Consider the following 15,236-nt stretch of genomic DNA (forward strand, 5'->3'; position numbering starts at 1 on the left):
ATTAGAGCCCTCCAGCCTACTTTAAAGACTCAAAGGAGCTTTACAGAGGCTTGAAAAGGGGTTTTTAGATACAGTAAGTCCTTATGAAAGACTGACCTATGCTAAGCTTTATGCTTCCTGGCAGCTTTAATTGCATTGATCTATTAGAAACAATCTCTGACAAATGAACAGTGAGACACTGGAAAAATATAACTATGGAAGAGTGACTTCTGCCACAAATACATTCAAGGGGTCTTTGGAGCATGCTGTAAATATTTTTTCTTGAAGTAATAATAATCTGTCAGTATCAGACATGCAATTTCTCCACGTGAGTTTTAAAAACATCTGTTGCTTAGTTTTAACATATCATATTAATGGGAAATGAACCGATATTGCTATTTGTGGTATATATATTTTTAAGCTGTGTCAAGACCATCTTGAATGTATGGCTAGGAATTCCTAAGCAAGTCTGTGCCATAAGTGATTCAGTAAAATGAAGAATAGGCAACCCCATCTTCATAGTTTCATAGTTGCTAGGGTCAGGAGGGACCTGAACAGATCATCCAGCCTGACCCCCTGCCACAGGCAGGGATGAATACTGGGTTCACAAGACCCCAGACAGGTGATCATCCAACCTCCTCTTGAATATGTCCAAGGTAGGGGTGAGGACCACTTCCCTGGGAAGTTGGTTCCAGATTTTGGCCACCCTAACTGTAAAATATTGCCTTCTGATCTCTAACCTAAACCTATTCTCCATCAGCTTATGACCATTGTTCCTCGTCACCCCAGGTGGCGCTGGGGAGAAAAGAGCTCTGCCTATTAGCTGTTGATCCTCCTTGATGAGCTTGTAGGCAGCCACCAGGTGCCCCCTCAACCTCCTCTTGCTGAGGCTGAACAGGTTCAGGTCCTTCAGTCTCTCCTCATAGGGCCTGTCCTGCTGCCCTCTCACCAAGCGAGTAGCCCTCCTCTGAACTCTCTCCAGGCTGACAACATTCTTTTGAAGTGCGGCGCCCAGTACTGGATGCAGTACTCCAATTGTGGCCTGACCAATGTCGCATAGAGGGAGAGTATCACCTCTCTAGACTGGCTTGAGATGCATCTTTGGATGCATGACAAGGTATGGCTGGCCTTGCTGGCTGCGGTCTGGCATTGGCGGCTCATGTTCATCTTGGAGTCAATAATGACTCCAAGATCCCTTCTGCCTCCATGCTTTCAAGAGGGGAACTCCCCAGCCTGTATGTATGCTGTGGATTCCTTCTCCCAAGGTGCAGCACCCTGCATTTGTCTACGTTGAACCCCATCCTATTCTCATCTGCCCACTTTTGTAGTCTGCAAAATCTAGTTGCAGCCTCTCTCTCCCTTCAAGTGTGTCCACCTCGCCTCACATCTTAATGTCATCAGCAAACTTGGACAGCGTGCTTTCAACCCCCTTGTCCAAGTTGCTGATGAAGATGTTAAACAATGCGGGCCCGAGGACCAAGCCCTGGGGAACCCCACTGCTCACATCTCACCAAGTTGAGTATGACCCATCCACCACTACTCTCTGGGTGCGCCCCATCAGCCAATTTTTTACTCATCCAACTGTGTAGGCATCAATGCCACAGTCACTTAATTTATTGATGAGAATGGGGTGAGAGACAGTGTCAAAGGCCTTCTTAAAGTCTAGAAAGACTACGTCCACGGCAACACCATCATCCAAGGATTTAGTTACCTGGCCATAAAAGGCAATCAGGTTGGTCAGGCAGGACCTGCCTTTGTTGAACCCATGCTGGTTGTCCCTGAACATGATGTCCCCTGCTGGCCCCCCACAGATGTGCTCCTTGATGATTTTCTCTAAGATCTTCCCAAGGACCGAGATGAGGCTTACAGGCCTATAGTTACTTGGGTCTTCCTTCCTCCCTTTCTTAAAAATGGGGACCATATTAGATAGTTTCCAATCCCCCAGCACCTGGCCAGATGACCACGAATGCTTACACAGCCAGACCAAGGGCTCCACGATGACCCCTGCCAGCTCCCACAACACCCTAGGGTGGAGGGCATCTGGACCTACAGATTTAAAAATGTCCAGCCCTTCCAGAAGATCCCTAACTACATCTGTGCTGACCCAAAGCCTGACAGAGCTATCCCCGAGATTGTCCCTACCTCTGGTAGGAGGGATGTCTTGGTCCCTGTTCAAGAAAACAGAGGCAAAGAAACTGTTAAAAATATTGGCTTTCTTATCTGGTGTAGCCACAAGGTTACCATTTGAGTCTTGCAGGGGCCCTACAGTGCATGGTACCCTCTTCTTGCTCCCAATGTACTTGAAAATACATAATAGCTTCTACCATGCTAATAACTTTATAGGGTGGAAAGGAGAGGTGAACTGGATTTGGGGTTGGGATAATGAAATGAAACACACCGGTCTCCTGTCACTCACCTAGTTACTGTAACCACCAAGTAATAAAACTGTCAACATTTGGGCACAGACCATATCTGTGATTTTTCTCACTGGCCCTGTTAGCTACTGTACTCCAAACATTTCATAGTACAACCATAATCCCCACTATACCATAGCAAACTACACTGGAGACTAGGGAAGCACTTAAGAATCATATAGTGTTCTTTATTTTTACTTTACCAGTCTCAGTCCAATACCCATGCCTATTTCAAAGGGAGCATGAATCTCAAGGTTGAATATTTATTCATACCCCAAGAAAAAAAAATAGTACATTGTATCACAGCACCATCTGGTGACATCTGCCAGAATAGTTGCTTTCACTAAGTAGTGTGCATTTTGGGGAGCCTATTTTAATTGATTCCCTACCAGCTTGCCAGTAAAAAAAAATCTCACAAGTTCCTACTAGTCTGAGATGATTCATTTCTTTTGATGGGGCCCCTCTCTCTGTGAGCTAGAAATAGTGTTCTACAGGCCCAAAATCAAGTATTATTTTATGCAGAATCTTATCCATCCTGTTAATCATGTTTTAAGTGAATTTGTTAAACCGACTGCAGATCTCCCATCTGTCACTAGAGCGTTAGAAATAGCCTTGTGAAGCCCATCTGAGCCATTCTATGAAATGCAGTGTACTTTTAGTCAGGCCTTAAAGGGTGTCTGTACCACTTATGATATCAGGTAGCTCCATGCAGACAGACTGTGCTCACTCTGCATGCATTACCACCTGAGTCAGAAAGGATATAGCCATCTTAGGTAATACATAAAGAAGTGGACTGTCTGTTAGCACAGCAATGGTTGCTGCCACCGTTGAGCAGCATAGACATACCATTGGTGACCACCAAAAAGTTATTTACCAGCTTTGTGATCTTTTTAGAATGTTTTCTTTAACTTTGTTGCAAAAGTGTATTCAGAACTTTGTTGAGATTCTTTTAAAGACATATTTTCAAAAGTAGCCTCTAGTGCCATGTACCATGACCTTCTTACAAAGAAAGTACATAGTTAAACATACTTAAAGAAACCTTCCTTCTCTACATTGGAATCAGCTGCCTGATAATACCTTTGTAGATGCTTATCACAAAAATACAGTATATCTCTGAGACCTAAAATGTGGCTTATCTGGTACCAGTGGGCATCTAAATATGTACTCCAGGGTGGACAGTTTAATTAGAGGGCACTTTAATTAGAGCAGTGTCATGTGTATTCAGTGTCCCACATTTCAAAATGGCAGTGGGTGTGTTTTAACTAAATCTCATTCAACAAGCTTTAGTTAAAATGCCCCTGCCACCATTTTGAAATGTGGGGACACTGAATTAGCACTAATTAGCACAGTGCTGAAGTGCACTAATTAGCACAGTCCAGCAGAGTGGCAGCAGACTCAATTAATCGAGTCTGCTCCAATGTGTGCTGATTAGTACACCTTGTAGCAGAGGTCCATCACGTGTATAGGTGCTCAACATGTCCAAGAAAAAAATCTTAGAATTCTTATGTGCTAAAATCTGCTGTTTAACAAAATCATACAATGTCCCTTGAAAACAATATTAATTAGACATTAATGAAGCAACAGTTTAATCAGCAAATGTTTCCTAAGCAAATGTATAAGGGACATTATAGGGCGATTAATTACTTGTTAGGCAGAAGCCAGGGTACAGTTATACCTTATAAATTAACTCTTCAAAGAGGCACAGGCTATAGCCTACATCATCAGATACTACAAATGGAATTGTAGAGAACAGGGCTATTCAAAAGAAAGGAATAATGTTGTTTAAATACAAAGGATAGGGAAAGTGGGAGGGAAGGAAGGGAAACTGCTGAAAAATACAGCTACAACCTGGATACTTGGCTATAGGGTAATGCTCAGCCAGCATATAATATAAACCTTATTACAGATTATAGAGAATATGCCAGTCATGCCAGGCCTCTTGGTCTGCTATCTGGTACCATGTAAACCAGTACAGTATGTTTCATGGCCGGGTTGTTAACAACTAAACTGGCACCCCCATGTGGGCTAGCCTGGGTGAGGAGTGTGTATAAACATGCAGCAGGACTAAAAATAAGACCTGTCAAAGGCTGGATGAGTTCCCTGCAAGCCAATGGCCATCCATACCCCTGGAGAAGATATGGGTGCTATCAGGTCACTCTGCCTGAAGACTCCCCAATGATGCAAAGCAACTCGACTAACCTCATGCAGGATGGAGGAGGGTTGTTACAGCATCTAAGGTGCCCCGATTGTCACAGCAGCTTTGGGACTGACTTGACTTGACTTGATAGAGAATATATACTGGTTTAATATAGAGGCATTGAGACTGTAATTCTTGAAGAAAAGAATCATAGAATGGTAAGAAAATCCAAAGAGGAGTTTTCTAACTGTTTCTATCCATTCCTTTTCACACACACATGTGCACACACACACACACACACACACATACAAACAAACACTATATTTTTTTTTCATTCTTACCTAGTTTTTAAAGATATTTCTGATCATCGTGCAAAAAGAAAATAATTTGGCATAATTTTTATTGAAGTGAGACTGTTAGCTGGAACCTTGTAAGCAAAATGCACAGGAAGAAAATTAACTATAGCAACTCCTTTTTATGTATGTTTGTCTCTCTTTATCTCAAGCTACTAGTTTGTAGAATTCGTGGAAACTGAAGGTTGACATTTTTATCTCCCTACCAGCAAGCAAAGGTCAAGTTGGCCAAGGCAGTGCGAAGAAGGACCCGGAAGCAGGGGTACCAAAAAGAAAGGCTACTATTCCAAGTCAGAAGGGCAACAAGCCTACTTCCAAGCCAGGATATGTACAAGAAGGCCAGGCTGTAATAGAAGATGAAACTGTATTGTCAACTTTTGAAAAGAATGCTGGAGGTCCACAACAGGTGAGAGATTTTAAATGCAAATGACTGGAAGAATTTTGGAACAGGACAACAGCAAAAATGGTCTTGATAATTCCTATAATAAATATGAAAATAAGATGTCCTTATATTGTATAAATCTTTTATTTACAGATATTGGCTTCACCACTGATGTCATTTCTTTTATTTATGTAGTGAGGGTCATAAATTATTACAGTAATTCACAAAATAGAATACAGAGGCTCTGCACTAAGAATATCAAAATCTGAGGTGCTAAGCCTTCAAAAAGATACACATTTTCCCACTCCTAGAGTGCATCTACACATGCGCTTAACTGCACAGTAGACTAATTTGCTGCGATGTAAAGTGTCACCGTATACACATGCAACACTTAATAGACGACAGCAATCTAATTTTCACCACCATAAGATTACATTACAGGGGTGGTGAAAATAACTAGCCTAAACGCACGTGTAAATGCTGGCCTGTTTTCTTTTGCTATGACAATTTATTTCTGCCTTCCATCGCTCTTTATTTTCATCAATATGGATGAAATGCTGGGCAAATGCTAAAACAAATCCACAAAAGACCAGAGGCTTAATTTTTCTGCTCCACCTTTTCTAGAGGTAGTCAGGTGACCTAGTCAGACCTAAGTGGAAAACGGCTTACATATTTGAGACTCAAAAGTTCAAAATGAAATGAAGATCATAGACTCACGTGACAGTCTATTGGCAGACTTCTCCAGTAGTAGGTGTGAGATGGTAAATGTTTAAGTATAAGCACATAAACATATAAATGCACATATGGGAGTAGGAAATGGGGAGTTTGCTTTGGCCCCGTGGAAAAAATGTAAAAATGAAAAATGGACATGTGGTGTACTGGGTTAGGAAAAAAAGTTCTACTTAAAAGGGCTACTGTATAGAGGATGTTACATTTCCAGGAGCTATAAATATATAGTTAAGGTTATGGACATACAAATAATTTAGCATGTGGTAAAAGAGGGTAGAGCTTGATCACAGTTTAGCTGTTGTATGGCAACTGCCCATGCACAGTCTCTCTCACTGTAGTAAACAGAAGTTAAATCTCAGTAGTTTAGTTGTCAATGAAATGTAGAGAAGTTACTATAGTTTGGCTTTCATGTATAATAGCATAAGAGTATGGGTACTTACCTGGGAAGGCTGATCTACTTCTCATCCTGTGGTAAATTATTTGTATCTTCATATCCCTGAGAACACATTAGCTGAAGAGTATGAGCAGAAGACAAAAGCTGATGATAGCAGAGAAGTAATGTGAGATTAGTTTGTGTTAGTATTTGAAGTGAAAACAAGAAGTCTGAAGTCAGTGAAATATTAAAGAGTAGGCCATCATAGGACTGAGATTACTCAGTATGGAAGTAGTTTTGCAGTTGCATTCCAGATGGATTTGAGAGCAATGTTTGTGTAGTGGAGACCATGTGAGAAGAGGTTGTAGAAGCTGATGTGATTTGATTGGAGGTTAGCATCAGGTTTTAAAAGTGGGTCAGAAAGGTAAGGATGAATTTAGAAGAGTGTATAAAAGAAAAAACAGTTTTATTGGCAGTGTAAGGGTGGAGAATATCCCCTCAATAATATAGTCTATTTTCTGGGCTCTGGTTTATTCCCCTGCAGTTGTGTAATAGTACTTAACTACTGCTTGGGAGTGTTGTAAGACTTAACTTTCCTCTGTAAAGTAATTAGAGATCCAGGGATGAAAGTCACTGTAAATGCTCAGAAATACTATGACTACATTAAGGTGAATAAGTTTTCATGCCAACACCATTTAATAACCTTAGAGACATATGAGTTCTCATGCAGTGAATTGAATTTTACAGAAAAATGTCACAATAGGTATTCTGTATTACATGTACAGTGTAAGAATGTGCACTGGGGCCTTCACATAGAATCATAGAAAATGAGGGTTGGAAGGGACCTCAGGAGGTCACCTAGTCCAACTCCCTGCTCAAAGCAGGACCATCCCCAACAAGATCATCCCAGCCACAGCTTTGTCTAGGCGGGTTTTGAAAACCTCCAAGGATGGAGCCTCCACCACCTGTCTGGGCAACCTGTTCCACTGTTTTATTACCCTCCTAGTGAGAAAATTCCTTCTGATATCTAACCTAAACTTCCCTTGCTGCAACTTGAGACTGTTGCTCCTTGTTCTGTCATTTGCCACCATCGAGAACAGTCTAGGTCCATCCTTTCTTTAACCCCCATTCAGGCAGTTGAGTCCCCTCTCAGTCCACTCCCAGTCTTCTCTTCTCTAAACTAAATAAGCCCAGTTCCTTCAGTCGTTCCTCATAAATCATGTCCCCCATCCCCCTCACCATTTTGTTGCCCTCTGCTGGACTCTCCAATTTGTCCACATCCTTTCTGTAGTGGGATGCCCAAAAACTGAACACAGTACTCCAAATGTCACCTCACTAGTGCTGAATAGAGGTTACTACTGTAACCCCCAGGTCCTTTTCTGCAGAGCTGCTGCCCAGCCAGTCAGCCCCCAGCCTATACTGGTGCATGGGATTGTTCTGTCCTAAGTGCAAGACTTTGCACTTGTCCTTGTTGAACCTCAGAAGATTCCTTTTGGCCCAATCCTCCAATTTGTTTAGGTCACTCTGAATCCTAGCCCTACCCTCCAGACTGTCTACTACTCCCTCCAGCTCAGTGTCATCTGCACATTTGCTGAGGGTGCACTCTATGCCATTTTCCGGGTCATTGATGAAGATATTGAACAAAACCAGGCCCAGGGCCAATCCCTGGGCACTCCGCTTGATGCCGGCTGCCAGCTAGACATTGAGCCATTGATTACACTCTCTAAGCCCGATGCTCAAGCCAGTTTTCTATCCACCTGACAGTGCATTCATCCAGCCCATACTTCCTTAGCTTTCCTGCAAGAAGGCTGTGGGGGACCATATCAAAAGCCATGCTAAAATCAAGATACACCACATCCACTGGTCTCCCCACACCCAGAGTCAGTCATCTCATCATAGAAGGCAACCGAGTTGGTCAGGCATGACTTGTCCATGGTGAATCCATGCTGACTGTTCCTAATCATCTATTTCTCTTCCAAGTTCTTAGAAATGAAATGGCTTCCTTGAGGATCTGCTCCATTATTTTTCCAGGGACTGAGGTGAGGCTGACTAGGCTGTAGTTCCCTGGATCCTCCTTTTTTCCTTTCTTAAATATGAGCACTGTCCCTTTTCCAATCATCCAGGACCTCTCCTGATTGTCATGAGTTTTCAAAAATGATGGCTAATGGCTACAATCACATCAGCCAACTCCCTCAGCATCCCCAGATGCATCTTATCTGGCACCATGTACATCCAGCTTTTCTAAGCAGTCCCTACTTTCACCACTGAGGGCTGCTCACCTCTTCCCCAAACTGTGCTGCCCAGTGCAGTAGTCTGGGAGCTGACCTTGCCTGTGAAGATGGAGGCAAAAAAGGCATTGAGCACTTCAGCCTTTTCTGCATCCTCTGTCACAAGGTTGCCTGCCCCATTCAGTAGGGGACCCACACTTTCCCTGGTCCTCCTCTTGCTGCTGACATGCTTGTAGAAACCCTTCTTGTTACCCTTCACATCCCTTTAACTGTAGGGATTTTCACTGTTTCTGAGTACATGAAAAGCAAGTTCTGTTGTAGTAGATTTGAAAGTATATTTTTCCTTTTTTCCCTTTGACTTATGCTAGTTGGTTTTCAGATGTGCCAACCCAATAAAGCAAATACACTCAAGAGCATATTGAGTGCCCACAGACTGGGCACTCAAATATTGCTCTTTGTCTCTTCTGACAAGGCTCTGAAGATGCCACATCACTAGCTGACTCCTGCAGGGGCACTGGCTCCTATGTCTGAGTACGCACCAAGCTTAGATATGAATGTGCCAGCAGTTTTCATGTGGGATTTGGTTATAACATACTGGCAAAAATTAGCTATTTCATCAACCTGGTCAAGAGATTGTTTTACCATTTGAATCTCTCTTACTAGGGAAAAGTGGCACAGACTCTCAGAACATGTTTATCTGTGACAAAATTAAGCAACATAGGTTTGCAGTCTGGGGAATTTTAGGCACAATGCTCAGTACATAGTCGAGCACAGTGACACCAGCCTACAGTAATAAGGGAAGGCTTATATGCCTGTCCAAATGACTGACTGCTGATTAGCCTTCAGTGTATTTTAGTTATCTTACAGAGGATTTTTATTTTTCTTCAGGATTTTTTCTCACCTGAAGCCCACAGTTTTAGCTAACCTTTCAGTTTTAGAGCTAAAAGCCAAAAAAGGCCAGTTTAACAACTGTTTTTCTGACATGCCAGGATGGATTTGTCCATGAAACATTAATCTAAAAAAAAAAACTTTTTTTTTTTTACCAACATAACTGGTTTTACTAGAGAAGCACCTTTGACCATCTTCAGGTCTTTTGTCTCCAGACACTATGGCCAACAATAAGTTGCAATAAGCAGAGCAATAAGTTTCTACTAGAACCAGATTTGCCTTTGGGTATCTTATGGCATTTTTACACATGCTTCCAGACAAGATTCCTTGGGTGAATTTGATATCTTTTATTAGACCAACCCAAATAGTTGGAGAAAAGTTATTAAGCAAGCTTTCAGGTTCAAAAACCCTTCGTCAAGCTAAGGAAGTTTCAGCAGTTGGTGTGTGCTCTTCCTGGATGGAATGAAAAGCCATGTATGTAGGATAATGTGGATAATGAGGAACTCTAATCAGAGGGATGGGATCGGAAGGAGCTGATGTTCTTTTTCGCAGGTTTTTGTAGAGCAGAGAGCTAACAGGGATTTGGGAGTATGTGTAATGATTCTCTCTGAGCAGGGGAACTTGGAATATTCCCGGTTGTAAACACCACTGTTGTTAAGTGTAGAGAGACTTCTTCCTGCCATTCCCAAGTATTCTTTAGCACCCGAAGGAATGAGCCTATCTGGGAGGTATCAGTGGGCAAATTCAGAAAAAAATTAAACCCCTTGTGGTTCTACTAACAGCAAAGTAGAACCTTTTCTTCTACTATAAATCTAGTCCAGTAGAATGTGAGAGGTGAGCCCTTGATTTTTGCTCACCAGGTTATTATGGTCTTTTCTGGAGGTCCTTGTAGCTTGAGTAAAGGAGAGAGCAGAAGACTTGCCCATGTTTTCTAGCAGAGGTTATACATTCCAGTTTCTGACACACATCTGTTATAGATTTCTTCTTGAATCTGGGGCTATTTAACCCTGTATAAAAGAATTAAAGATATTTTTCTGCACTTAAATCCGAGGCTGTGTCCACATGAGCGTGGCTGTTTGTTTCCCTGGGGACGAGAAGCAGCAGCACACCTTGTGCCACTGCTACTTGTCTCTGGGGAATGTCTATGCCACGCACCCTCTGGTGTATGACACATTACCCTGGGTGGGGTAGGGGAGGCTGGGGTCAGCAACTATTCTGTCTCCAGCAACCTTACCTGGGGTCATGGGGGCCATAGCAATCCTGCTTCTCTGAAGATTACCTCTGAAGAGTTAGTCACAGAGCCCAGGTTGTGAGTGACAATCAAGAGCTGACAATCTTAATTCCCCTCTCCAGGCTTAGCATTTCTGTCTCAATCTCTCAATATAGAGAGTGCAGAGTCCTCCTTTAAGGGGAAGTGGTGAAGGTACCATCTACCTTTTTTATATAATAGCCTAGTATTAGAGCGCTCTCCCAGGAAGTGTGAGATCTGGGTTTTACTCCAACCCCCCTACAGCCAGAGGAGATGCAAGCCCCCATCTCTTACTTCCCAGAAGATTGCCTTAACCACAGAACTATAAAAGAATCTGAGCGGAGGTACCTTCCTGTTGATGCTGGGCTATTGTTCAGAAAGGAATGTGAGAGTACTGAAAGCAGAAGAAGAGCAAGCAAGAGGGAGCCTGCCTCTGTTGCCTAGGGGTTAGGGCATTCAGCTGGGAGAGGGGCAGCCCTGGGTAACTGGTCTTTTATCTCAGGATTATTTCTGGTCTCATCCAATGACTGTCTAATGCCAAATGCATAATCACTTGATATCATCTGCAAATTAGTAGACAGATAATTTGGTCTTGCTCCTGTTCTCTGACTGTCCTTGGTTTGTCTGCCTCAAACGTATTCCCTAGTAGTTTAATTTGATTTTTTCTTGATAATGATGTTTCATTTAAATAAATATATATTAAAAGAAAAGAATTTTAATTGCACAGGTAATGACTCATACCTATTTGCAGTGGTAGTTCCTTAACCACAGAGCTAACTTTAGAAGATGAACAAAGTAAGAAATGTTATTAGAATAATTTCCTATTCATTGTAAATAATGAATAGCATAATGTACTGGTCTCATTTCTCTAGTGCAGCTTACATCATATGCCTTAGCATTAGTGCTGAAAGATCAGTAGGATACTGAGAGCTTGAAGTTTTATGTTAAATAAAAGAAGTCTTTGTCTTTGCACACCATATGCTCGGGAAAATGTTACATGAGACTACTTTTGAATTTTCATGAATAATGTAACACATGGAAGTTTGTAAATTAATTGATTGTTCCACTTGCTGTATTCAATATTCAATAGTTTACTGGACTGCAGGAATTTTGGATGATTAATGTAATGCCTATTCATGTCATCGATATTTTAACACATTACATTTGGTTTCACAGTCTCACAAGTACATTATACAAGCACTGGTGTTGTATGACAGTTGGCCACTTACTGAGAGTCAGTTGGCATTTGTTCAGACACTGAAAGAAATGGAGAAAAATGAAATCAAAGGTATGTCACTCAACATCCAGATGATGGAGTATACAGGTTTGTGTTATAAAGAATGTTATGTTGTTTTGTCATAAAAATGTTATGTTCATCTTTATTCAGTAAAAAAATAAGCTATTAATGTAATTTGTATCATTGACTTTCAATAACAGCATCATACATGTTCACAATTTCAATAGCAAAGAAAGGATGGTTACTAGATAAATGCTGCTAAACTGAAATTTACAAAACATTTTCTTTCTACAGGCAAGTTGTGGTCCAAGGAAATCCAAAGATTAAAAGGCATTCTTAGCCCTAATTCAGTTTTAGATCGCAAAATGAATAACTTCCTATAAGAAAGCCAAATCTCAATCCAAAACATTTTTATCTTTATTATTTATCATTTACAGAATATAAAAATAAATGAATAAATACATCAACATCAAAACAGGCTAAATGACCTATCCCAGATTGTATAATTTCATTACCGTATTTTTCTTAGATTTACTTGCTTACTATATACCATATTACATTACTCTTTGCTCTATGACTTGCAAAGTCAAAAATGTAATTGCATGATTTTATAACTGCATCTGACAGCTGAGCAGTCATTTGAAAACATTAAGCCATATTGTGCAAAAATTACATTGGAGTCTCACGGGTGCATCTACAAAAAAACGTTTACTGTGCAGTAGACTAATTAGCTGCACAGTAAACATCTCAGTGTCTACATGTGCACCCCTGTCAGGCTAGAGTAAACTGATTTACTCCATAGCTGGATAGTACGTGTAAATACAAGTACTATCCTGCTGTGGACTAAAAAACTCCAGCAGTGCACATGTAGACACTGCCCCAGCTGGCTAGGTCATGAGGGCGTTTAATTGAGGGGGCTGTCTGCCAGCTAGCCCCTCACTGAAGTACTCTTATGCCCCAGCCAGCCCCTCTGCAGCAGGTTGAGCTGGGATGGAGCAGCACTGGGCTGGTAGGCTGACTTTCCCCCACATCCCCTTTCAACCGGGGCTGCCCTGATGCGGATCAACGTGCTGTGGTCCCACAATAAACTCCAGTCCCACAATAAACTCAAATAGCAATAAGCTCCGGAACCTGTTGCTTCCAGGTGCAGGTTCAGTCGGCCCACCTGGGAGCAATAAACTCCACATGAATTGAACATGTAGACATGCCTATGGAGATATGAAAATTAGACTTGGCTTTATTCAGAAATGTTCATGACTTAAGAATTACAGCAACAGGTAAAATGACACATATCCCATCATCCTAGCTTTTTTGTTGGTATCAGTCCCACCTTCTGATTTTGTTGTATTTCTTTTTTCTCTTTGTATGTTGTATTGCCCTCCATTCTTTTTCCCAGAAGTAAAGGCAACTGTTTCTTGATTTAGTTATAGTTTGCTTCAGATGTGTTTTCCAATATCTTGCGTTTCATATAAAATTCAGGCCTTATTTCACTTTGTTGTGAAAAGCTAATATAATATGGTTCAGTATTATGGCTTTGATATAAATGTGCCTAGATTAACTCTCCTAGGAACAGAAAAAATGTATAAAACATAGGCAGCATCTGACTCAGAAGGTATATGGCACCCTGAGGCAGAGGGGGCAAAGAGGGGGTTATTCACCTCTCTACCCCAACTGCCCCTGGGGAACCACAACCAAGTATGCCTGCCCGAACTGCCGCTGTTGTTCAATCCCTGCTTGGGGAAAGCAGCAGAATAACCCCCCTGCTGCCCACTCCACTGAATGCTGGAGGGAGGAGGAATAACACCTCTCCCTGCCCCCACCTAAGGGACTCTGACAGCCAGCCTCTGGCTGTGCCCTGACCCCTCCGCTGCATTGGTGAGGGGGCAGAGTTCTTGACTGGGGCAGCAGCCCCTGTCACAGTGTCCAGGGAGTGCAAACTTCTTCCTGGCAGGGGGGTGTGCTGCCGGTTGAGCAGAGCTGCAGCAGACTGTGTGCAGGAGCACTGGGGCTCAGACGGGGTGAGAGTCCTCCAAGCCACTGCAACCACTGCGGTCCGCAGCAACATTCCCCACTCCTCAACGTGGCCCCCCCACCAGGAAGGGGCTCGCACTCCCCAACCCTATGACAGGGGCTGCTGCCCCCATCATGGTCGCTCCCCCGTCACCACTCCAGCAGCTGGGTGGGGGAAGGGGGTGTGGCTAAAGCCAGGCTGGCAGGGCCCGTTAGGTGTGGGGCAGAGAATGGGTTTATTCCCCGCTCTGCCCCCGAGGCGCTGCAGCAGGGTCTGCAGGCAGTGACTGCCACCACCACAGCCACTTGCTGTGTGTCCAGGGCAAGTGGTAGAATAAGCCCCCTCCAGTGGAAGGGGAAAGTGGGGACTTATTCCACTGCTTGCCCCAGGCACAGAGAGAGTGGCAGCAGCAGTCAGGGTGGACAGACCCTGCTGCGGTTCCGGGGGGGGGGGGCAGAGGTGGGAATAACTCTGTTCCCTGCCCCTCTGCTTAAGGGTCCCTGCTGGGGGTGTGACCATGTGGGGAGCAGCCCCTGTCGTGGTGTTGGGGAGCGCAAGCCCCTTCCCAGCCGGGGGGGGTGGGGCACTGTGGAACAGGGAAAGCTGCTGCAGACCATGGTGGTGGCAGCAGCTTGTAGGGCTCTGTCCGCCACAGCTCTGCTTGCCCCATAGCATGGCGCCCCCACTGGGAAGAAGCTTCTGCTCCCCAGACACTGTAACAGGGGCTGCTGCCCCCATCAAGAGCCCTGCCCCCTCATCTATGCAGCAGCAGGGCGGGGTGTGGCCAGAGGCCAGCTGGCAAGGCCCCTTAGGTGTGTGGCAGGGAAGGAAGGTTATTCCTCCTCTCACTGACATCCAGCAGAGGGAGTAGCAGGGTGTTTATTCCTCTGCTTGCCCCAAGCAGGGGGCAAGTAAGGATGGTGGTTGGGGCAGGCAGACTCAGCTGTGGTGCACCAGGGGCAGTGGAGTAGAGGGGGGAATAACCCCTCTTCCTCAGGGGGCCATGCCACCCAGTGTCCGGCTATGCCCAGCCCTGCAGCTGCAGCAGCGACGGGGAGCACCCAGCAGACCTGGCTTGGGTCCCTGCCGGTGGGACAGGAAGTAGTGAATTAAACCCCTCTCTGGCCAGCCCAGCCAAGGATACTTCCAAGGCTGGACATGCCCCCACAGCTGGAGCATCCAGCACAGAGAAGTGCATGTCCATGCTGGTGGGACAGGGGTGGGAGGGGGGGAATAAACTTTTCCCTTGTTCCCTT

General features: G+C 43.8%; 1 protein-coding gene across 6 annotated transcripts in view; it reads left to right on the forward strand.

Moving 5' to 3' along the window:
* Positions 1-15,236, forward strand: part of ADGB (androglobin) — a 299,037-nt gene that overhangs the window by 241,378 nt on the left and 42,423 nt on the right. For all 6 annotated transcript variants that reach the window (XM_019488363.2, XM_019488361.2, XM_019488358.2 and 3 more), the window contains 2 exons: positions 5,093-5,289; positions 11,909-12,020. In XM_019488363.2, coding sequence (XP_019343908.1) covers positions 5,093-5,289; positions 11,909-12,020 — 309 coding nt within the window. The remainder of the gene's footprint in view (positions 1-5,092; positions 5,290-11,908; positions 12,021-15,236) is intronic.

Source organism: Alligator mississippiensis, chromosome 1, assembly GCF_030867095.1.
Source record: "Alligator mississippiensis isolate rAllMis1 chromosome 1, rAllMis1, whole genome shotgun sequence".
In the NCBI taxonomy this organism is placed as follows: Eukaryota; Metazoa; Chordata; order Crocodylia; family Alligatoridae; genus Alligator; species Alligator mississippiensis.